This window comes from Muscardinus avellanarius (genome assembly GCF_963383645.1).
Source record: "Muscardinus avellanarius genome assembly, chromosome: 3".
NCBI lineage: Eukaryota > Metazoa > Chordata > Mammalia > Rodentia > Gliridae > Muscardinus > Muscardinus avellanarius.
The window spans coordinates 80,048,559-80,072,397 of NC_137788.1; the positions used below are offsets into that span (position 1 = coordinate 80,048,559).

Below are 23,839 nucleotides of genomic sequence, written 5' to 3' on the forward strand. Positions count from 1 at the left end.
CTTAGGTTAATCAGAATTCTGGCACAGCAAGCATCACATGTCCTTCACATTCAGATCCGTGCACAGCAGCCCGTGCTGGCGTTAGTGATTAGATACACGGAATCTTTACAATACCGTTTTCAGGTGTCCCTCTGATACCCGTTTTTGTGTTGTTCACGGGATTACAAAGTAGAATTAGCTTGCTGTTTTCAGCTCTGGCCCAACTTTTATAGAAATTAGTGTCAAGATAAAATGGAGGACATGGGAAAGAGTTTGTGGTTAAACTTAGTAACTGGGAATGTCTAGGAACCAGTTCACTAAGTTGTAAGCCTCAACCCCTCCCCTTCCAAAGATCTTTGACATGGAATAATTTTAATCTTAATATAAAGTTTTGCAGAATGAGCTTTTGATTTATTTGATTTCGTGATACAAAGAGTTAATAGTTCCAAATCTAAGTGTAGGAAAGATAACAGAATAACCTTTTATGTAGATACTTTTCAGTTACTTTGAAATAAGTTCAGCTCTTTAGAGTAGCATACTAAGGTATTTTTGTTTTTGTTGGACTTTGACTCATAGTTTAAAGTTATAGATGAGTGTTTGAAGTGGTGAAATAAAAAAACATTGTGTTTTAATGTCAAAGTTTGATGACATTAGCAACACATGGGTTACAGTAGAGGCTACCAAGGTAGTGGTGAAGGGACAGTGGAATCAATAAGGGAATCCACTTTATGTAGAGAATTGAAAATAAAAATAAAACTCAACCCAATGTTTGTTTCTTAATATCACTATATGCCTACAATTATAAGCAGTGTTGGCTGGGCATGATGACACATGCCTGTAATCCCAGTACTTGGGAGGCTGAGACAGGAGGGTACAGGCTTGAGGCCAGCCTCAGCAGCTTAGTGAGAAACCCTGTTTGAATATAAAAAAAGGGCTGGGCATGTAGCTTGGAGGTAGAATGTCCCTGGGTCCCACCCCTCCCCCCAAAAAACCCAGCATTACTGATAAAACACTCATACTGCTGCACATCCTTAACCAACACTGGAATTTGTGGGATGGAATTTGAATAACAGTGTATCTGAATATAATCCATGGCAGGGTTCTTTGCAAATGACCATTGCATTAAATTTTGTACTTTAAAACTCTAAATTTTCAGCATTATTTGCTGAGAATAAATAATAAAGGATTTAACATCATTAGATTAGTTGTGTGTGTGGTACTGGGGATTGCACCCAGGGACATTTTACTGCTGAGCTACACCCCCTGCCCGATTTTTTAACTTATTTTATTTTTTGTGGTACTGGGGATTGAACTCAGGGGCAGTCTACCTCTGAGCTACACCCCCCAGCCCAATTTTTTATTCTTTATTTTGAAACAAATTTCAAAATATTTCTCCCTAAGTTGCAGAGGGCCTCACTGAGTTGCTAAGGCTGGTGGCGAACCTAAAATCTTCCTGCTCAGCCTCCCAAGTACTGAGATAACATACCTGCGCCAACATGCCTGGCCTTTTTTTTTTTTAAATTATTATTATTATTTAATTTGAAACAGGTCTCACTAAGTTGCAGAAGGCCTCACAAGTTGCTGAGGCTGGCTGTGAAATTGTGATCTTCCTGTCTCAGTCTTCCAGGTACTGGGATTACAAGCGTGTGCCACTATGCACCACAGCACCACCATTAAATTAGGTTTGACAAGGAAATTGGCAATATTTTATAGTGATGCCATTTCCTGGATATATATAGCATATGCTCATATACATATATGCATATCCATTTCTCAGAGGATCTTGAAATCTTTTAGAGAACAAATTAGCCTTTAAATAAATATTAACTTTAAAAAAAACTTGTGTTATGTAGAATCAATTCTCAGATGTATCTGCTTTTTACATTATTTGATACATAATTAAATATGCCTCTTTGTTACCCAGTATAAATCAATATTGGATGCCCTCTTTTGGCTATTATTATATATCAGGTATTACAAACTACCTTTTATGTTGCCATAATTTGGATGATGAGCCTGCACATTGGGGAGGTAGTGAAGAGAGATACATATTTTGCCAAGTGGATATTGGTGGTTATTTGTACATGAACTGATTAATTGAGTTAGTCACTTAAAAATTGTGTTTTTGAAGTCAGGTGTGGTGGTGCACATTTGTAATCCCAGTACTTGGGAGGCTGAGACAGGAGGATCTTAAGTTCGAAGCCAGCCTCAACAACTTAGTGAGGTCCTTGCAACTTAGACCCTGTTTCTTTCTTTCTTTCTTTCTTTCTTTCTTTCTTTCTTTCTTTCTTTCTTTCTTTTTTTTTGTGGTACTGGAGGTAGAACCCTGAGGCTTTCTACCTCTGGGCTATACTCCCAGACCTTTTTTATATTTTATTTGGAAACAGGGTCTCACTAAGTTGCTGAAAGCCTCACTAAGTAGCTGAGGCTGGCTTCGAACCTGTGCGATCCTCCTGTCTCAGCCTCCCAAGGACGGGGATTACAAGCGTGCACCGCCACGCCCGGCTAGTGAGACTCTGTTTCTAAATAAGAAATAAAATCAAGCTGGGAGTTTAGCTTAGAGGTAACATGCCTCTGGGTTCAGTCCCATGCCACAAAAAGAAAAAAAAAATTGTTTTTGAATAAATGGGTATATAATTTTGGGGTTTTGCTATTATTGCACTAATTCTTTTCTCTTTAAATATGTTTTCATAGATTATGCACACTCTGCTTGCAGGAATACTTATCAAGGCTTTAATGGTAAGTATTATCTTTCATTTGCTCTTAGATTTGTTGAGGGAATGCATTTTAGCTTTTTTCTTTCTATTCATAAGAATAAAGAATCAATGTAAAAAGCTAGTTCTACTTTATTTTAAACACTATTTTGGCTCTTGATATTGTCATACTATATATAGTATTGGTATTTGGGCATTTGGGATCAGAAAAGGTTTTGAGTTACTCAAATCCATTTAATTTTAACTATTTAAATTATGATTATTTTATTCTAAAAACCCTTATTAGCCCGGCGTGGTGGCGCATGCTTGTAATCCCCGCGCTTGGGAGGCTGAGACAGGAGGATCGCTCAGGTTCGAAGCCAGCCGCGCTGGCTTAAGAGACCCTGTTTCCAAATAAAATATAAAATAGGTCTGGAAGTGTAGCCCGGAGGTAGAAGGCCCCTGGGTTCCATCCCCAGTACCACAACAAAACAAAACAAGAAAAACCAAAACAAACCTTTATTATGCTCTCAATGAATTACATGAAGTGACTGAGTTCTCATTGTTGAGTTATAAATTTTGGTGTTTTAGTAATGTAGATTAAGTGGTCTATTGGTTTTGTCCTGTATAGTTTCTGTTGTAATGCATCTTGTGTGTGTGTGTGTGTGTGTGTGTGTGTGTGTGTGTGTGTGTGGTATTGGGGATTGAAGTCAGGGGCATTCTACCTCTGAGCTACACCCCCAGCCATATTTTTTTATTTTTTATGAAACAGGGTCAAAGTTGCATATGGCTGAGGCTGGTTGTGAACCTGTGATCCTCCTGTCTCAGCCTCCCAAGTTATGGGATTACAGGTGTATGCACCATGCCTGGCTTACATCTTTTTTTTTTTTTAAGACCGTTTTCTCAATGTGTACAAATGTGTGAATATAGACTGAGCTGTCTGGTGGAGCACTTGAAGAAGCCTGATTATTTGACACAAATATGATGTTAGACTTGTGACTTCCGAGCAAGATAAAATCAGGAGAGTTATGCAGAATAGAATTGGATGTTATTTTGATAGGTATTAGAGTTAAGTCCCTGCCAGACAGGATAATGACACATATACAACATAGAACATTTTAAAGAGGGTAAAATAACAACAACAAAAACCAACCAACTTGAAGGAGAGGTATTAAATACCGTGACTCTCAGAGAAATACAAAATTCGGCTGTAGTATAGAATATAATATCTTCACAAAATAAAACTGAACAAATGTAAAAAAGAAGACTGCCCCATTTTATGGAAATAACCCTACAGTTAATTTTTATTTGTCATCTCTAAGGATTAAGAAGAGAAAATTTGGAGTTATGTAGACTACAAAGGACTCAACATATAGGAAGTAGTCTGTATACTAAGTGAATGTTGGAGAATATATTTTGGAGGCATGTGATATAATGAAATTACCAAACGAAGTTTGATCAGCATCCACGTGTAGGTTAGGATGGGGACTAGAAAATTAGTTAGAAAAGCATTTCATAGGTGTAGCTTTAGAGATTTTATGACCTTGGACTTGGGAGATGATAATAGTAATTTAAAAAATATTCAGATGTTTTCTAGAGAAAACAAAATTTGCCGGCTCACTAGTACTGGGTAGAAAATTGAGAGGGCTGTATAAAAAAAGAACCCATGATTTTAACCGGAGTGAGTAGGACTAGTGCTTTTACTGAAGAGATTTTGAAGAACAGAAGGCTTTAATGGATAATTGGATTAATGTCTGAAGGTAGGACTTGAAATGCAAAAATTATGCAGGGCCAGAAGTTTATTTCTTTATTAATGTGCAGTGTTAACAAATATGATTTAATGCATCTGGGCATGATGGCCCACACCTGTACTCCTAGTATTTGGGAGGAGGCTGAGCTAGAAGGATTGAAGGTTCATGGACAGCCTCAGCAACTTAGTGAGGTCCTCTATAATGTAGTTAGACCCTATTTCAAAATAAAAATGAAACAGGATTGTATGTGGCTCAGGTATGCACCTGAGTTTAATTTCCACTACCACAAAATAAAGGATTGGAAATTAAAAAAAAAAAGTGATGCTATGACATTTTTTTCTTAATGTTTGTTCTAGTGGTTTTCATCTGAGGGAGATGAAATCCTCTGAGGGTGACAGAATCCCCTGGGGAGCTTTATCAACATACATTTATTCAGGTTAGACTCTAGATTGCTTGGATACTAATTTTAGGCAAGTGCTCCCTGGATATGTATGTGAGTGGTTTTGGGTTTCACCTCCAGTTTAAGACTACTAATTGAAAATGCTTTAGTGTCTTAGTTATCTATATTTAAGATTTTTTTTTTTGTGTGTGGTACTGGGGTTCCTGGGAGCCCTTCTACCTCTGGGCTACACTCCCAGACCTATTTTTTATATTTTTATTTGGAAATGGGGTCTCTTAAGCCAGCGTGGCTGGCTTCAAACCTGCGCGATCCTCCTGTCTCCGCCTCCCAAGTGCGGGGATTACAAGCATGAGTCACGATGCCCGCTAGTTATCTATATTTTACAAATGGGGAGCTTCATTTTCAGGGATTTGATTTAACTCTAGTTGATAAATATTTAGTTTTTGCTTTGTATCAGGTATTATTCTAGGAGCTAGGACTACAGCAGTGAATGAAATGGATAAATATTCCTGCCCTGTAGAGCTTCCAGTCTAGTGAGATGAAGTAGACAGAAAAAGGATAATATATATAGTGTGTTAGAACATAAGTTTTCTAGGGAGAAAAATAATGCAGCAAAGGGGCAAAAGTGTGTGTGTGCATGTGTTGTGATTTTTAATAGAGTTGCTGAAGAAGGACTCATGAGAAAGATGATGTTTTACATAGATTTACAGGAGGTGAGGCTGTCTAGAGAAACAGTGTTTTAAACCTTAGGAAATAAAAGATGTGTAGGTATCAAATGAAGGTAATAATCTACTTCCTTGTTGACATCATATTTTCTAGCTTTTTCTGAAATGAGGTAGAAGGCTAAATTAGGGAAAAAAAGTCAGCATATAGATTTCCTCCACACCATTTTTTTGAAGGAAGTTGTATTTCTACTGTCTTCATATTTTCCTTTTTGCTTCCTAAGAACTGTTCTTATATAAATAGCAGAAAGAAAAAGGGAGAATACTTCATGTAGAGGGGGTAGCATGAACCAAGATAGGGCTGAGTATGCTGTTGCAGAGACATTTAAAAAAACTGGCTGGCCAGGCATGGCGGTGCACACTCTCACCATGTGGGAGGCTGAGACCTGAGGATTGTGGATCGCAGTTTGTCGCCAGCCTCAGCTACTTAGTGAGGCCCTCCACAACTTAGTGAGACCCTGTTTCAAAATAAAGAATAAAAAATTGCACAGGGGGTGTAGCTCGGAAGTCAAATTCCCCTGGATTCCATCCTCAGACCCGCAAACAAACTGGCTGGACCACAGCAGACCGTTTTTGTTGAGCATTCTGAAGACAAGTCCTGAGAGATGAAGTACAGCTAGAAGTTATTGAAGATCAAAGACAATTTGATTATGGTGCTTCTTACATATAAGAAAACCTGAATGAGTTGTAGTGAATAGTGCATATACAGGGGAAGCACATGCCAGGCAGAGGGAATAGTAAGGCTATACAGTAGGGTGTATGCCTGTTGTGTTCTAGAAACAAGGAGTTGAGTGTGGCTGGAGTGGAATGAACAAGGGTGTATAGTAGAAACTGATGCTGACAGGTGATGGCAGATCATTATAAGGTGGGGTTTCTCATGGTGCTGTCATGTGGTAATGTCCTGTGCATTGAAGAATGTTTTGCCACATCTTTAGCCTCTATGCATTAGATGTCAGTAGCACCTGACCCCTTGTGACAGCCAAAAATATTTCAATATTTCAGACATTGCCAGGGTCCCTTGTGGGGGGAGGGGATGAAAGTACTGGTTAAGAACCACTGCTATAGGACCTTATAGATTATCTTAAGGCTTTTGGCTTTTTTTTTTTTTTTTTTTTGGTGGTACTGGGGTTCCTGGAAGCCCTTCTACCTCTGGGCTACACTCCCAGACCTATTTTTATATTTTTATTTGGAAACAGGGTCTCCTAAGCCAGTGCGGGGCTGGCTTTGAACCTGTGCGATCCTCCTGTCTCTGCCTCCCAAGCGTGGGGATTACAAGCGTGCTCCACCACGCCCGGCAAGGCTTTTGGCTTTTACTTGGAGTAAAATGGAAGTCATGGGAGGGTACTGAGCACTGAACTTGATTTAAATTATATTTGCCTGAATTATTGTGGCTTTTGTCTTAAAAAGGGAGTAAAAGTAGAAACAAGAAGACCAGTTAGAGCCGGGCTTGGTGGTGCATGCTTGTAATCCCAGCATTTGGGAGGCTGAGACAGGAGGATTGCAGTTCACAGCCAGCCTCAGCTACTTACTGAGGCCCTCCACAACTTAGTGAGACCCTGTTTCAAAATAAAGAATAAAAAATAGAGCTAGGGGTGTAGCTCGGAAGTAGAATGCCCTTGGGTTCCATTCCCAGTACTGGAAAAAAACAAAAAAAGCAACAAAGAAGACCAGTTAGAAGGCTGTTTATTTTTATTTTTGTTTTTGCTGTAAATACTGGGATTGAACCCAGGGCATTGTACATACTAGGCCATGAGCCACATCCCAGCAGAAAGTTGTTGAAATAATCCAGGTGATACATATTGGCAGCTTGTACTATGGTGCTAGTAGTGCAGAGGTGGTGAAAAGTAGTTCCATTCAAGATGTACTATCACATAACTAGTTAGTAATTTGATCTGAACTTAGTTTTTTTCCTTCACACCTCCTCTCTCATGTATTAATTGTGAGTTTTAACTTTAGGAACTTATTTATTTATTTACTTATTTATTTATTTATTTTTGGTACTGGGGATTGAACCTAGAGGCATTCTACCTCTGAGCTATACCCCCTATTTTATTTTTTGCAACGTATTTTATTTTTATTTTGAAACAGGGTCTTGCTAGGTTGGTGAGAGTTTCACTACTTGCAGAGGCTGTCTTTGAACCTGTGATCCTCCTGTCTGAGCCTCCCAAGTACTGGGATCACAGGCATGAGCCACCATGCCTAGCTTTTGGAACTTATATACTTATTTATCTATATATCTGCCTGTATCTGTATCTATATATCTATATCATAGTGATCCAAGCAATAACATGGATTGGATTCAAGTTATTATGCTAGTTTTAATTTTCTGAGCAAATTACTTTGTCATTTAACATTAATAGTAAAGGGAACCTGTGTTCTAATAATTTTACCTTATAATTAATTTTTTTAGAAGGATGCACCACCATACCTGGTATCATAAACTAATTTTGGTACCTCTTATATTTCATGTCCAAAGTTGAAATAGAGATAGAATTGCAGTGTAGTAAAAATACCCAGTATCCATATTATATTAGAATTTTTTTAGTATTTGGGTTGCTAAGATTTATATTTATTTTTATTCAAGGGAATTTGAAGATTCAAGCATTTGTTGTGTTATTTATAAAAATGATACCAAAGATTGGTTCCAATATGAAATTGGAAGTTGAAAATAATTCTAATAATGTAGAACTTTTTAGTTGGTAATATGCTTTTCTTTGGAATATCAAGTTTTGTTAGCAAATATGATATTTTAGTAGATTATAATTTTGGTGTTCTTTCCTTCAGTGTCTGAATTTAGCTTAACTGTTAATGATAACTTTTTATTTCTGGTGGTTGATGTGAATAGTTTGTGTTTTATGTGAAGTTTGAGAGTGGTATATTTTACTGACAATTTCTTATTGACTCTCTTTTAGGAATGGATCGTGATTATGGGCCTGGATCTTATGGAGGTCTGACATTCAAGGATATTTATCTAAAAATTCTTCTTTTGAATGCCAGAAAAGGTGAGCATCATTTAATTTCTTTTTTTTTTAAACTCTTATAGGGATGGATCGTGACTATGGCCATGGATCCTATGGGGGTCAAAGATCCATGGATTCCTACCTAAACCAGTCATATGGCATGGACAGTCACAGTGGTGGTGGTGGGGGTAGCAGGTAAATTTGCTTAATCACTTGACCAAATAATTAGACAACTGTAAGAGTCTGGATATATTCTCTTAAGTATTTCTTAGGCATGTTATGATACTTGAACTTTGCTGTTTGGTTTGAAGATGTTAATGGGTATAACATTATCTCAGGATCACTGATAGACATTATTTTAGGAGAACCCCCAGGTAACTGTTATCATTTCAGCTGTCTTTAGCAGTGAACATTTTTTTTTTCTTTTTTACTTCTTTTACTTTTAACTCCTTATCAATCAAAATGTCATGAACAAACGATAAAAAGAATACACTGTTGAAAGTATTTGTGAATTTTTTTCTTAATGATTAAAAGAAAATATTTTCTAATGTGGGATGTTATGTAAGGCAGCAAAAGTCTGATTAGAATGGGTTTCACTGAACCAGTATAGCGACATTCCATTTCTATTAAACATTTAAGTTTTATTTTTTAAGTAAATTACAAGAGCATTATTGTAATAGTAAGACTGTTCTTTGAATTATATCCAGGTTATTTATTGACAGTTATTACTTACACTAAAACATTTGTGCTAAAGTTTAGGAACATTGTTTAAAGCCAGGAATACTGTATGTTTGACTACAATCTAGATTGTATTTTAATTTCACTGTTCATACTGAGTAAAGTTTAAACAACTATGGGCTTTAGGGTTGACCATATTTCAGAAAAAGGGGATCCACTTTTTGAGTTACAAAACTTCCTGCAGAGTATAAGTAAAACTAGATAGGAGACATTTAAAACCATTGTCCTTCATCATAAATGGAAGGATCTGGATTCCTTAATGATGGACTAAAGGATGCTTTTCTTCTTTCTGCTTCAAGTATGCCACTATTATAGTAGGAAAAAAAAAATCAAGAAAACACACAGTTAACAGCATTTTTTTTTTAAATGTGATAGAAGTTTTGAAATCTTAGTTGAAAAGAATGATTTATATATAGCTGGTAGGATTCAGAAGTTACTAGTTCTTTCTATTTAGTGATTTGTAAATAATTTAAGTAATATAACACATTTAAATGTTTTAATATAACAGTTATTGCCCTATGACATTGTAAATATAATGTGTATAAACTATTGTGTAGATGTTATCATTTATCTCATGTGTAATCGTGGGCCTTATAAAGCTGTGCTGTAAGATAATAAGCAACTTTTGTAATCCATGTTTTGGATTTGTGAGAAGTAAGATGACTTGCTTTTCTGTTGACTCTATTAAAATGTCGAGGAGACTGTGTGCTCCCTTCTTTAGAGTACTTTAATGTCATAATCTCCTGATAGGCAATTTTTTTAGATAATTGAAGATATTATAAAATGTGTTCTTTCTCATCTGCCTTGAAAATTCATATGCAGAGGGATATGTTGGTGATCTTCTATGTTCTATTTTATGTGTTTATTCTAGATTTGTTAGATTTACTAGTTTACAAGTAAAACTTGATTAAGGATTGATTATTGACCTTGGCTGAAGTTTGGCAGATTGTCATTATTTATAACCTGAGATAATTCCTTAAAACTTGATTATTACAGACAAAATGAGGCAGTTTTGTGATATAGATTATTGGGATATGAAAGGATCGCTTTGTGTCACAAATGGCGTACTCTATTTAGTCTTTAATTTGTGTCCCTATGGAAAGCTAAAGTATTGTACATGCTTTGTAATTTTTAATATTAGGGATGGAGTCAAAGAAAGACTGAATAGTTTGTGAACTTTAGCAATGACCTTTTCCAAGACTAGGGCTGGGCTTATGAAATGACACACAAATCTTTTCTTCATAAAATAGAAAAGCTGCTAAAAAGCAGATTTTTAAGTTAAGGTGTATTAAACTCAATTCATATTTAGAAACTGGCCCAGATAGCTTTCTGTCTGGTCTCATGTTGAACTGCCCAGCCCTAATCAAGTGTGAACAAAAGTAGAACTGTGCAAACCAGTATGATATAAATGATTTTTAGTTGATAAATGTCATCTGATAATTTGTTTTTTGACTTGTCTAACATTAGTAAGCTTACTTTTGTTTTTTCCCTCACTGTGCAACTTTTCCAGGTTTGGACCTTATGAGTCTTACGACTCCAGGTCTTCTCTGGGTGGGCGAGATCTGTACAGATCTGGCTATGGTTTTAATGAACCCGAACAAAGCCGCTTCGGAGGTAGTTATGGTGGTCGATTTGAGAGCTCCTACCGGAATAGCCTTGACTCTTTCGGAGGTAGAAACCAGGGCGGGTCTAGCTGGGAAGCACCTTACTCCCGTTCAAAATTGAGGCCTGGGTTTATGGAGGACAGAGGAAGAGAGAATTACTCTTCCTACAGCAGTTTTTCTTCACCCCATATGAAGCCTGCACCTGTAGGCTCTCGGGGGAGAGGAACGCCTGCTTATCCTGAAAGTACGTTTGGAAGCAGAAACTATGATGCTTTTGGAGGACCATCAACAGGCAGAGGCCGAGGCCGAGGAGTAAGTACAACAGAATCTTTTCAGATTCTTTTCACTAGTCACTCTTTTAAACCCTTTCAAGACCATGGTTATTCAACTAGAATAAACACTGTTTATCCCAGTGTATTTTAAGCCAAAGCTGAGTCATAAACATAAGTTCTAGGTTGACTGTAAAAGTTTTTCTAGCACCTCAGAAAATAAGTGGCAGTTTGAGATGATTATTCATAAAGTTATGCCAAATCTCCCTTTATTACAAAGGTGAGGATATTAGGTTTGGTCTAAAAGGGGTTAAAAGGAGTTACATTTTTCCTTGTAAACACTAGCAGTTTTGCTGGTGGGACAGTTTTTGGATTATTGGATTACTGTAAAAGGTAACTGAACCCTTTTTGAGTTTTTGAGTAGGTTAAAGGTGCAATGTATGATTAAATATTTATACTTTATTACTAAACTCTAGCAAGTAGAATTTCTTCAGAAATCCATGTTTCACATTAAACACATGGGACTAAAAGTTGGTGATAGGCAGGTCAGGATAGCATCGTGAAGAAGTTGATGTGTATAATAGGTTGTAGAATGATTTGTGGTCAGTATAGTTTTGCTAATTTATTCTCTTACAGTGTGTCCTGTTGGTGATGGTTTTATTTCCCCTTGTGTCATTAGCTTTACTGTGGAGAAATAATTTCCTACCTGTACAGACATGTTTGTGGCTCTTTCCTAGGAACTAGTGTTTTGTAAGTTAATGCTTAGATGAGTAAATATACTAGGCCTCAGGTGTTGAATTTTAGGACATGTAGTGCAAAGATTATGCTCTTAGACAACTATGTTCTTGGGTAACATGATCAATAGGAATTTTCGTCTAGTAAGTATATATATATAGAGAGAGATTGTGAGATTATTATGCAGATTGATCATATGTAGATTATTGTATTTTTAATGTAAGATATTTTTTTGAAAGCCAGTTGCTTTTAATATTCTCTTTGTAGAGGAAAGTACTTCTAGTAAAAATATAGTAGGGTACAAATTTTTTGACTGTTCAATAGACTTTGGTATATTAATGTAGTTTGTCATACATAGAAAATTTACATTTTTCGCAGTTACTTTTTTACTTATGTAAAATGCATTGCACCTTTAATGGATAATTAATGAAGATTTTTCTGATGTGACTATAAATTACCTGGAAAGATTTATTTAAATAACTAGGTTAAAAAGATATTCCTAAGCATAATATACAAATGTAAGCAACTATGTTGCTGTTCCACCCTACTTGATGGTTGATTGTAGGTTATTGAAAATAGTTGGAGTAATAGGCTTTGGGTTTTGAAATTAAAAATCTATTCCAGTTTTTGAAAATTTGAGAAGCACAACATTTTCCATGCTTTATATTATTTTAGGAAAAGGACTTTTTTCCTAATGAGACCTCAAATAGCAATTTTGTTTTCATAGTAGTAAATCAAGTATTCCTGTACTTTGTATTTACCATTCTAGTTTGAATGGACTTTTCTTTCTTTCCTCCTTTTAATGAAGTAGATGCACCAATAGGATCTTCATTTTTAATCTTCACTTGTACAATTCCCATTGGGTCCTTCTCTTCAGATTACTCCTCAATCTATACCTTCTAAAATTAAGCGTAGCAGAATAAATTTCTGTGGACATGTGGCTTCTTGATGTAGTGGATTTTGCTAATGGCAAGAGAAGAGGAAGGGACACAAAGAGTCGTTTGGTGGCATGACTCTTCATCTGTAAACTTTTGCTTCTTGGGCTTCTGGGTCAGAATTTGTTTCTCTAGGTAAGAATGTGAATGGAACGTCAGATGCAATTCTTTATCTGAAGTGTGTCTTGGAAGTTGATGCATGGTTATGCTTTAACTCTCCTATTTCATACTAATGTTCCATCTCGCCTTCTCATTCATTCCCTTTTTCAACAGGGAGAAATCCTAAATGATTTCTGGATCTTTTTTTACTTCAAACTACAAATATGATCTTCTTTGTGTAACTTAGCTTTAAGCCAGGTTTTAGTGAAATGAAGATTTCTTTTAAGGTCTTTTCATGGGAAACATCATTTAGGAACTCTGAAGAGGAGTTGTCAGAGAGTTGTACAAGTGGTAACCTTCTGACAGGCACATACGTTACTTACGATCTCAAATAATTTTGAATTGTAAAAATAAAAAGATAGAAAATATCCACATTTGTTCTACTGGAAATAAAAATACTAATTCACTGGATTTGAGTTCTTGTGATAATTTACCAAGTTTTTAAAATGTGTTTTTTCAGAGTGGAAATGTAAATAAAATTTAGTACATTCCAGGGAATTTCCAGGTGAAAATTAGTAAATAGATAAAAAATAAGAAATTTTGTATGAATTCATATTTTATCTTTGGATAATGTGATAATATTTCTTGATTTCACAAATTTACAGCATATGGGTGATTTTGGAAGCATTCATAGACCTGGAATTGTTGTTGACTATCAAAACAAACCTACCAATGTGACAGTTGCTGCTGCAAGAGGAATAAAGAGAAAAATGATGCAGCCATTTAATAAGCCTGGTGGAACCTTTATCAAGAAACTTAAGCTAGTAAAGCCTATGGAGAAGATGAGCCTCAGCAAATCACCTAGTAAGTAAGAAATATAATTGCTATGGTTCAAGCTATATCATATAATGAAGAATATATCAGTTTAGCTGGGCATGGTGGTACATGCTTGTGATCCCAGTACTTAGGAGGTGAGACAGGAGAGATTGCTGGTTTGCAGCCAGCTTCAGCCACTTAGGCCATCTGCAATTTTAGTATGACTCTGTTTTCAAAAGGAAGAATAAAAAGTTGGGCTGGAGTTATAGTTTAGAGATAGATTACCCCTGGGTTCAATCTCTAGTACTAGTACTACAAAAAAAAAAAAAAAAAAAAAAACCCAAAAAACAAAATACATTGCTTTAAGATAATTTTTTAGTGTTTATTTAGAAAAGTTGCATAATCATAACCATAGGAATTATATCTGTGAATCTCTAGTATGGTAATTATATGAATCAGCTTGAACTGCCCAGATATACTTTTTAAATACACACATCCTATTCTAGCCCCCCCTACCTGCTCCCCCCCATTAATCCTGTGTGGTGGAGCCATATTACCTGTATTTTTATTTTTTGTTTGATTTTTATGGCACTGAGGATTGGACCCAGGGACATTCTACCTCTTAGCTATACCCCAGCCCTATTTTATTTTTATTTTGAAACAGGGTCTCGCTAGGGTGATGAGGTCTCACTACTTGATGAGTCTGTCTTTGAACCTGCTACCCTCCATTACCTGTATTTTTAAAAAGGCCTTGCATGGCTGGGCGTGGTGGCACACGCTTGTAATCCCCGCACTTGGGAGACAGAGACAGGAGGATCATGCAGGTTCGAAGCCAGCGGCGCTGGCTGGCTTTAAGAGACCCTGTTTCCAAATAAAAAGTATAAAATAGGTCTGGGAGTGTAGCCCAGAGGGAGAAGGGCTTCCAGGAACCCAGTACCACCAAAAAAAAAAGGCCGGTGTGGTGGCGCACTTGCTTGGGAGGCAGAGACAGGAGGATCAGGCAGGCCTTGCATGTGATTTTGAGGAAGTGGCATGTCGTTATCACATAGAGTCCCCTTTCTGAGGAAAAATTTCCTGGTCCTTGGTACTAGGAAAAACTATTTCTTTTAGAAAATTAATTTGTTCTTGCCGGGCGTGGTGGCGCACGCTTGTAATCCCTGTGCTTGGGAGGCGGAGACAGGAGGATTGCACGGGTTCAAAGCCAGCCTCAGCTACTTAGTGAGGCTCTCAGCAACTTAGTGAGACCCTGTTTCCAAAATAAAATATAAATGGGTCTGGGAGTATAGCCCGGAGGTAGAAAGCCTCTGGGTTCCACCCCCAGTACCACCAAAAAAATGACAAAAAACAAAAAAAAAGAAAATTTGTTCTTAATTTTCTGGATATGATTATTAAAGATAATTCTACTTCTGTTTTTACATTGACCAATACAAAATTTTGAATCAGTTTGAAAATAGAATTAAGAAAACTTTACTCAGGATAGAATTCAAGCTGGGTACAGGGGCATACACCTTTTAAGAGACCCTGTTTCCAAATAAAAAGTATAAAATAGGTCTGGGACACCTTTTGTCCCAGCTACTTGGGAGACTGAGGTGAAAGGATCACTTGAGCCTAGGAATTCCAGATCAGTCTTGGCAACATAGTGAGACACCTTCTTAAAAAAAAGTGTCATAATAGCATCAAGAAGAATAAAATACTTGGGAATACATTTAGTAAAGGACAAAGAAAACTTATAGTTTGAAAACTGTAGAACATTGTTGGAAGAAATTAAAGAATCTAAAGAAATGGGAAAACCAAATCAGGTAGGAGGACAATATTATCAAGATAGCATTTTATTTATTTATTTATTTATTATTTATTTATTTATTTATGGCACTGGGATGAACCAAGGGGCATTCTACCTCTGAGCTGTATCTCCAGTCCTATTTTTTATTTTTTTTATTTTGAAATAGGGCTTCACTAAGTAGCTGAGGCTGCCCTCGAACCTGGATCCTCCTGTCTCAGCCTCCTGAGTACTGGGATTACATACGCCACCACACCTGGCTTAGCATTTAATTTCTTAAAATGATAAACAAATTCAGCGTAGTCCCTATCAGAATTTCAGCTAATTAAAGACTCATACCTCAATAATTTAAAAACTTAAATACAAAGCAGAAGTTATTAAGACAGTGTGGTACTGGCATAAGGATTGACATAACATAGGTAAGTGGAGTAGAGTTTAAGAGTCCAGAAATAAAACCCAGATATCTATAATGAACTGGTTTTTAAGAAGGTTGTCAAGATTATTCAGTGGAGAGAGAATAATCTTTTATGGCGCTAGGGCAGCTGGCTACCTGCATGCAGCAGCTAAAATGCAAGACCTACTTGTAAGAGCTGATGTTGAACAGTTTTTCATGCATTTATTGACCATTTGAATTTCTTTTGTGAAGTGTCTGTTTAGTTCACTTGCCAATTATTTGATTGGGTTATTTGTTTTCTTAGTGGTGACTTTCTTGAGTTCTCTGTATATTCTAGATATATGAGTCCTCTATCGGAGGAAGTAGGTGGCAAAAATTTTCTCCTATAGGCTTTCTTGATAGTTTCCTTTGCTGTACAGAAGCTCTTCAGTTTTATGCAATTCAACATATTGATCCTCCTTTTAATTTCTTATACCTTTGGGGTCTTTTTGAGAAAGTTTTTACTTATGCCTATGTGTTGAAGTATTGGACCTATTGCCCTCTTCAAGGAGCTGTGAGGTCTCTGGTCTGATTTCCAAGCCTTTAATCATCTTGAATTGACTTGTATGCAGGGTGAGAAAGTGGGGCTTATGTCTATTTCCCTATATATGGTTAACTACTTTTGCCAACACCATTTGCTGAAGAGGCTTTTTTTTTTTTTCAGTGTATGTTTTTGGCCCCTTTGTAAAAACTCAATTGGTTATAAGTGTGCAGATTTGTTTCTAAATCTTCTGTTTCTTTCTGTTTCTTTTGTTTGTGTATCTGTTTTTGTGCCAATACCATGCTTTTTTTTTTATTTATTACTATGGCTTTGTAGTATAGTTTGATGTCAGGTATTATGATGCCTCCTATATGGTTCTTGTTGAGAAGTACTTTGGCTATTCTGGGTTTGTTGTTCCAAATGAATTTATGGACTAATTTTTCTATGTCTATGGAATGACCTTGGTAATTTAATGGGAATTGTGTTGAATTTTAGATTACTTTTGGAAGGATGGGCTTTTTTTTTTTTTCATGATTTGTCACCCTTTATTAACCAAGAGTAAAGCCAAGCCCTAGAGTTTTCTTTTAAAAAACCCAACCTTGTTTATGACAATGATTTTTTTAATGACTTTCAATTATATGTCCAATACCACAGAGCAAGAACTGATTTCTTTCTAATCACTTATTCTAAGTTAAAAGTAGTTCAGCCACTATGGAGCTCAGTGTGGAGATTCCTTAGAAAACTGGGAACAGAGCTACCATATGATCTGGCTGTACCACTCCTGGCTATCTTTCCAAAGGGGTTGAAATCAGAAAACTACAGTAACATATGCATACCCATGTTCATAGCAGCATAATTCGTAATAGCCAAAATATGGAACCAACCTAGGTCTCCATCAACAGATGAATGGATTGCAAAATTATGGGAAATAGACACAATGGGATTCTACTCAGCTATAAAGAAGAACAAAATCATGTCATTCGCAAGAGGATGGAAAGACCTGGAGAACATTAAGTGAGATCAGCCAAGCACAGAAAGAGAAGGGACATATGTTTTCTCTAATATGCTTAAACTAGGGACTATTAGGAATTCCAAAGAGACTCCAGATAATGGAGGGGAAACCTTAGCAATGCTGAAATGGAAGGGTAAGAGACGAAGAAGGCTGAGGTTGATTAATGGAGGAGCTACATCCAAATATGTATAAAATTATGAATGTAACATGGTTAACCTGGACAGTCATTATTGGGAGGGTGGGGGAAGGGGAAGTGGGAGGTGGGAGAGGGCACCAAGCACAGTCTGAATGTATGCCATTTTCAATATGATCCACATAAAAATAAAAAAATACAAGTGTAAAACAGGTTAAAATACGAGTCACCCGAATGGCTTACATATATGTTCCAACTGAAAGACATTTCAAACTCCATGTGTAGAACTCAGGATCAAAAGATGACCTTAAAGAATGGACATTTTGATGATATTTATTCTGCCTATCCAAGACCATGGAAGATCTTTCCATCATCTAAGGTCTTCTTTGATTTCTTTTTTCAGTGTTTTATAATTTTCTTTGTAGAGGTCTTTTACCTCCTTGGTTAGGTTTATTTCTAAGTTTTTTTTATTTTTTTATTTTTTTGCGGGTCTGGGGATGGAACTCAGGGGCATTCAACCTCCGAGCTACACCCTCTGCCTATTTTTTATTCTTTATTTTGAAACTTGGTCTCACTGAGTTGCAGAGGGCCTCACTAAGTAGCTGAGGCTGTTCGCGAACACAATTCTCCCTCCTGTCTCAGCCCCCCAAATGCTGGGATTACAAGTGTGTGCCATCACGCCCAGCTTATTTCTAAGTATTTAAATTTTTTTTTGTGTGTGTGTGGGATGTCCTGAATAGAAGTGTTTTCTGGATTTCTTTTTTAGTGGATTTATGGTTGTCATACAGGAAAGCTTCTGATATTTTTAAGATTGATTTTTGTATCCAAGCACTTTACTGAATTTATCAGCTGTATAAGCCTTTTGGTTGAGTTTATTGAGTCTTTTAAGTGTGTTATCTGCAAATAGAGATAGTTTGTTGTTCTTTTCCTAGTTGTATTCCATTGATTTCCCTCTCTTGCCTTATTGCTTTGGCTAGAGTCTCAAGTACTGTATTGGGAAAGAGTGTTGATGGTTGGGTGTGTTGGCGCACGCTTGTAATCCCCATGCTTGGGAGGTGGAGACAGGAGGATCACGTAGGTTCGAAGCCAGCCTTGCTGGCTTAAGAGACCCTGTTTCCAAATAAAAGTATAAAATAGGTCTGGGAGTGTATCCCAGAGGTAGAAGGGTTTCCAGGAACCACAGTACCACCAAAAAAAAAAAAAAAAAAAAAAAAAAGAGTGGTGATAAATGGACATCCTTGTCTTGTTCCTGTTTTTAGGGGGAGTTCTTGCAGTTTTTCCTCATTTAATATGATATTCTCTCTGGGCATAAATTGTTTTTCGTATGTTGAACCAAACTCGCATCCCTGGGATGAACCTTACTTGGTCATGGTGCATGATTTTCTTGAAGTGGTTTTAAATGTTTGTTGCTAGTATTTTGTTTAGCAGTTTTGCTTCTGAGTTCATCAGTGATATAGGCCTATAGTGTTCTTGAGCTGTTTTTATTTGGCTTTGGTATTAATGTCATGTTGGCTTCTTAGAAAGTATTTGGGAGAATCCCATTTTTTTCTATTTCATGAAATAGATTGAAGAGTATTTGGATTAGCTTTTCTATAAAGATTTTGTAAAATTTACTTGGGAAGCCATATGGTCCTGGGCTTTTGTTTGCTGGTAGGCTCTTTATTGCTGCCTCAATCTCTTTGAATGCTATTGATTTGTTTAAAATTTCTATATCTTTTTGGTTCAATTTAGGAAGGTTTTTTTGTGTCTAGAAAATTGTCAGTTTCATCTAAGTTTTCCATTTTGTTGGAGTATAGTTTTCAAAGTAGTTTTTGATAATTCTCTGGATTTCCAGTGGTAATACCTTCCTTTTCTTCTCTCATTTAGTAATTTGGATTGAATTTCTCTCTTTTTCTTTTGTTATGTTGGCTAATGGTTTATCCATCATGTTTATTTTTTGAGAAACCAGCTTTTGGTTTTGTTGATTTTCTATATATTTTTTTTATTTTCTACTTTATTGATTTCTGCTCTGATTTTAATAATTTCCTGTCTTCTACTGGCTCTGGGGTTAGACTGTTCTTGTTTTTCAAAGGCTCTGAGGTATGTCATCTAGTTATTTGGTGATTTTATGTTCTTATGTGAGTACTCTGTGCTATGAATTTTCCTTTTTTTTTTTTTTTTTGTGGTACTGGGGATGGAATTCAGGGGCATTCTACCTTCAAGCTACATCCCCAGCCCTACTTTTTATTTTATTTGGAAACAGGGTCTGCCGGGCGTGGTGGCGCACGCTTGTAATCCCCGTGCTTGGGAGGCTGAGACAGGAGGATCGCACAGGTTCGAAGCCAGCCTCAGCTACTTAGTGAGGCTCTCAGCAACTTAGTGAGACCCTGTTTCCAAATAAAATATAAAATAGGTCTGGGAGTATAGCCCGGAGGTAGAAAGCCTCTGGGTTCCACCCCTAGTACCACCAAAAAAAAGAGAAAGAAACAGGGTCACGTTGAGTTGCAAAGGGCCTCACTAAGTAGCTGAGGCTGTCTGCGAACCGTGATCCTCCTGCCTAAGTCTCCCAAATGCTGGGGTTACAAGCGTGCGCTACCATGCTCAGCTGAATTTTCCTCTTAATACTGTCTTCAAGGTGTCCCAGAGATTTTGATATGAGTCTCTTGTTTTTATTTGTTTCTAGGTTTTCTTAATTTTACCCCTTACTTCTTCAGTGACCTTATTCATCATGAATATTCCTTATTCATCAGTGTGGCGTTTATTCTTCATGTATATATGTAGTTACTCTGGGTCTTCTTATAGTTAATTTCCAGTTTCATTCCATTGTGGTCTGAAAAGATGCAGGGGAGTATGTCACATTTTTTGAATTTGCTACTGCTCTCTTTGTTTTCCAGGATGTGGTCAATTTTGGAGAAGGCTTTATGAACAGCTGAGAAAAATGTGAACTCTACTGTAGATGGGTGGAATATTCTGTATGTCTAATAGGTCCATTTGGTTTATGGTGTTGTTTAGGTCTGAGGCATCTTTATTGACCTTTTGCCTAGAAGATAGGTCTAATAGTGTGGAAGAAGTGTTAAAGTCTCCCAGTATTATTGTATTGGGTTTGTGAGTTCAACTTAGATTATTATCAATAAGGAATTCCTGTAGATTGAAAAGGGAGAATGGAAAATGATTTTTAATTGTTACTTTTTGATATTTTAGCAAAAACTGATCCTAAAAGTGAAGAAGAAGAAAAGCGACGAATTGAGGCTCGGCGAGAGAAACAGAGGCGCAGAAGAGAAAAAAACAGTGAGAAATATGGAGATGGATACAGGTTTGTTCTTAGTAGAGTGAAAAAAAAATGGGCACATTAAAAAATAGTTTTGTAAGCTGGGCGTGGAGGCACATGCTTGTAATCTCAGTCAGTACTTGAGAAGCTGAGATAGGAAGATTATAAATTCAAGGACAGCCTTAGCAACTAGTGAGACTTTCATTAACCTTGTTTCAAAATAAAAATAAAATTGGGCTGTGGGTGTAGCCTTGGGCTCAATCCCTAGTACCACCAAAAAATGTTTTTTAGAAAATACAAACATATGGAGCTGGGCGTGGTGGCGCACGCTTGTAATCCCTGCACTTGGGAGGCTGAAACAGGAGGATCGCGCAGGTTCAAAGCCAGCCTCAGCTACTTAGTGAGGCTCTCAGCAACTTAGTGAAACCCTGTTTCCAAAAAATATATAAAAATGGGTCTGGGAGTATAGCCCGAAGGTAGAAAGCCTCTGGGTTCCACCCCCAGTACCACCACCAAAAAAAAAAGGAAAGAAAAAAGAAAATACAAACATATGAATTGGAATGTGAAAAAATTCCTGAGTCAATTGAAAGGGTTTGATTAAAATATATATAGAAATGCTTTTTTTAAGCTGGGTGTGGTAGTACATGCGTATTATCTAGTACTTGGGAGGCTGAGACAGGAAGATTACAGGTTTGAGATCAACCTCAGCAACTTAGTGAGACCTATTTCAAAATAAAAAAGGGCTGTGGGTGTAGTTTGGAAGTATAATGCCCCTGGGCTTAATCCCCTGTACCAAAGTATCTTTTAAAAGATAGGCTTTTAAAAATATAGCCAGGCATGGTGGTGCACGCTTGAAATCCCTGCGCTTGGGAGGCGGAGACAGGAGGATCGCTCAGGTTCAAAGCCAGCCTCGCTGGCTTAAGAGACCCTGTTTCCATATAGAAAATAGGTCTGAGAGTGTAGCTCAGAGGTAGAAGGGTTCCATCCCCAGTACCACCAAAAAATACCACAACAATATATATAAATATTTACATGCAATCACTAATTAGTAAGTATAAGAAAAATGATACTGTTCATAATGGTAATCCAAAATATATAAAGAAATAACTTTTTTTTTTGTGTGTGGTGGTATTGGGAATGGAACCCAGGGGCCTTCTACCTCCGGGCTATACTCCCAGACCTATTTTATATTTTATTTGGAAACAGGGTCTCTTAAACCAGCTGAGGCTGGCTTCGAACCTGAGCGATCCTCCTGTCTCAGCTTCCCAAGCACGGGGATTACAAGCGTGCACCACCACACCCGGCAAGAAATACCTTTTTAAAAAGAAATTCATGCACTGGTGGTGGTGGCAGCATATGCCTGTAATCCCTGTATGTGGGAGGCTCATAGGTTCAAGGCCAGCCTCAGTGAGACCCTGTCTCAAAATAAAAAAATAAAATAAGGACTAGAGGTGTAGCTTGGAGGTAGAACACCCCTGGATTCACACCAGTAACCTCTCCCAAAAATGGGGAAAAAAAAGAAATACATATTATAACATGAAAAATACAAGGTCTCGAGTTCTAGTTATAGTGATGTTTTTGAATATGAAAACTGAATATTGCAAATATATGAGCTTTTTCTAGCCTTTATCCCAAAGAAAATTCTGAAAAAGAAGAATAATAATGTAATTGTTATGATTTAGAGAAAATAACTGGATTTTCATTTATTTTCTCCATAACTCTAAATAAAAATCCAATTTTCAGACAGCCTCATCTACTTAGTGAGGCCCTTTGCAACTCAGTGAGACCTTGTTGCAAAATAAAAAATAAAAAAGAGGGCTAAGGGTGTAGCTTGGAGGCAGAATGCACCGCAAAAAAAAAAAAAAAGAAAGGAAAAAAAAAGAAAAAATCCGCTATTATAGCCAACAGAATATAAATTCAGTAGTCATTTTAGAATAGAAATCCTTTAAAATATCCCCAAATAATTTTACTTTACCAAAAGCAGTTTTACTTTGAGTTAGGAGAACTAGAGATTGACTGACTGTAAAAGACTATTTTTTGTGATATGCTCATTTGGATACTTGAATTCTTCTAACATAATAAAGAAGTTGGAAAGGTAACTATGTATACTTAAAGAAAATTGGGGGAAAGAGTGAGAAGTGTACACAAATAGCAGTATGTGGCAAAGAGTATCAGAAGAGAAATATATGAAATATAACTTCTAAATAAGAGTGCAGGTAAATCAGGAAAACCTAAATAATGGGAGGGTATTGAACTGATCTAGGAATTGTAGGGTTGCAGAGGAGTTCTGAGAGGCAGCCTGGGTAGAGTGGTGCGTGGCTTAAGTGAACGCAAAGAAATAGGCATGTTAGCTGGGTATTGTGGTGCATGCCTATAATTCCAGTCACCGGGAGGCTGAGACAGGAGGATTTCAGGTTCGAGGGCAGCCTCAGCAACATAATGAGACTTTCAACAACCTAGGGGGCCCTGTTCAAAAAAGGCTGGGAGTGTAGCTAAGAGGTAGAGGGCTCCTGGCTTGAATTATCCCTCTCTTTCACAAACACAAACGCACGCACGCACTCACGAGAAAAGGCACGTTTTAATGGTATTCAGAAAATGAGAAGCTCTGCAGATTGAAGTGATATAGTGGAATAGAAGGTGTGATGTAATTTAAACATTTAATGAAAACATACTATGTGCTAAATACTGTTAGAGGTATTGGCACATAAACCTAAAAAAGAATGGAGAGATTATGAGATTTGTTGGTTGGCAGCTGAAAGCATTTTGATTTTGTTCTTTGGGTCTTAAGGGGCCAATGGAATATTTAACCAGTAGTGTACTATTATCTTCTTTAGGAAGTCATAACCGAATAATTACTGTGTGTTAGGAATTGTTGTTCTAATATATATATTTTTGTCCTTGTGACACCTCTGTGAGGATTTCCATTTCATTATGATAAAGAAAAGTGAGGCCAGAAAAGTTGAGTAACTTGGCCAAAAGGAAGTTAAGACATTAACTCACCAGTTGGTTTCAGAGCCAATACTCTGAACCAGGAAAATAAATCAGTAGCAGA

The 23,839-nt window shown here is 36.9% G+C and overlaps 1 protein-coding gene across 2 annotated transcripts in view; it reads left to right on the forward strand.

Annotated features, from left to right (window-relative positions):
- Positions 1-23,839, forward strand: part of ZNF326 (zinc finger protein 326) — a gene marked incomplete at both ends in the record, with an annotated part of 33,866 nt that overhangs the window by 545 nt on the left and 9,482 nt on the right. The window contains 6 exons of one of the 2 annotated variants that reach the window (XM_080691750.1): positions 2,674-2,718; positions 8,458-8,493; positions 8,589-8,700; positions 10,754-11,159; positions 13,551-13,749; positions 20,721-20,832. In XM_080691750.1, the coding sequence (XP_080547876.1) occupies positions 2,674-2,718; positions 8,458-8,493; positions 8,589-8,700; positions 10,754-11,159; positions 13,551-13,749; positions 20,721-20,832 (910 nt within the window). The remainder of the gene's footprint in view (positions 1-2,673; positions 2,719-8,457; positions 8,494-8,588; positions 8,701-10,753; positions 11,160-13,550; positions 13,750-20,720; positions 20,833-23,839) is intronic. The other variant, XM_080691751.1, reaches the window with a different exon arrangement.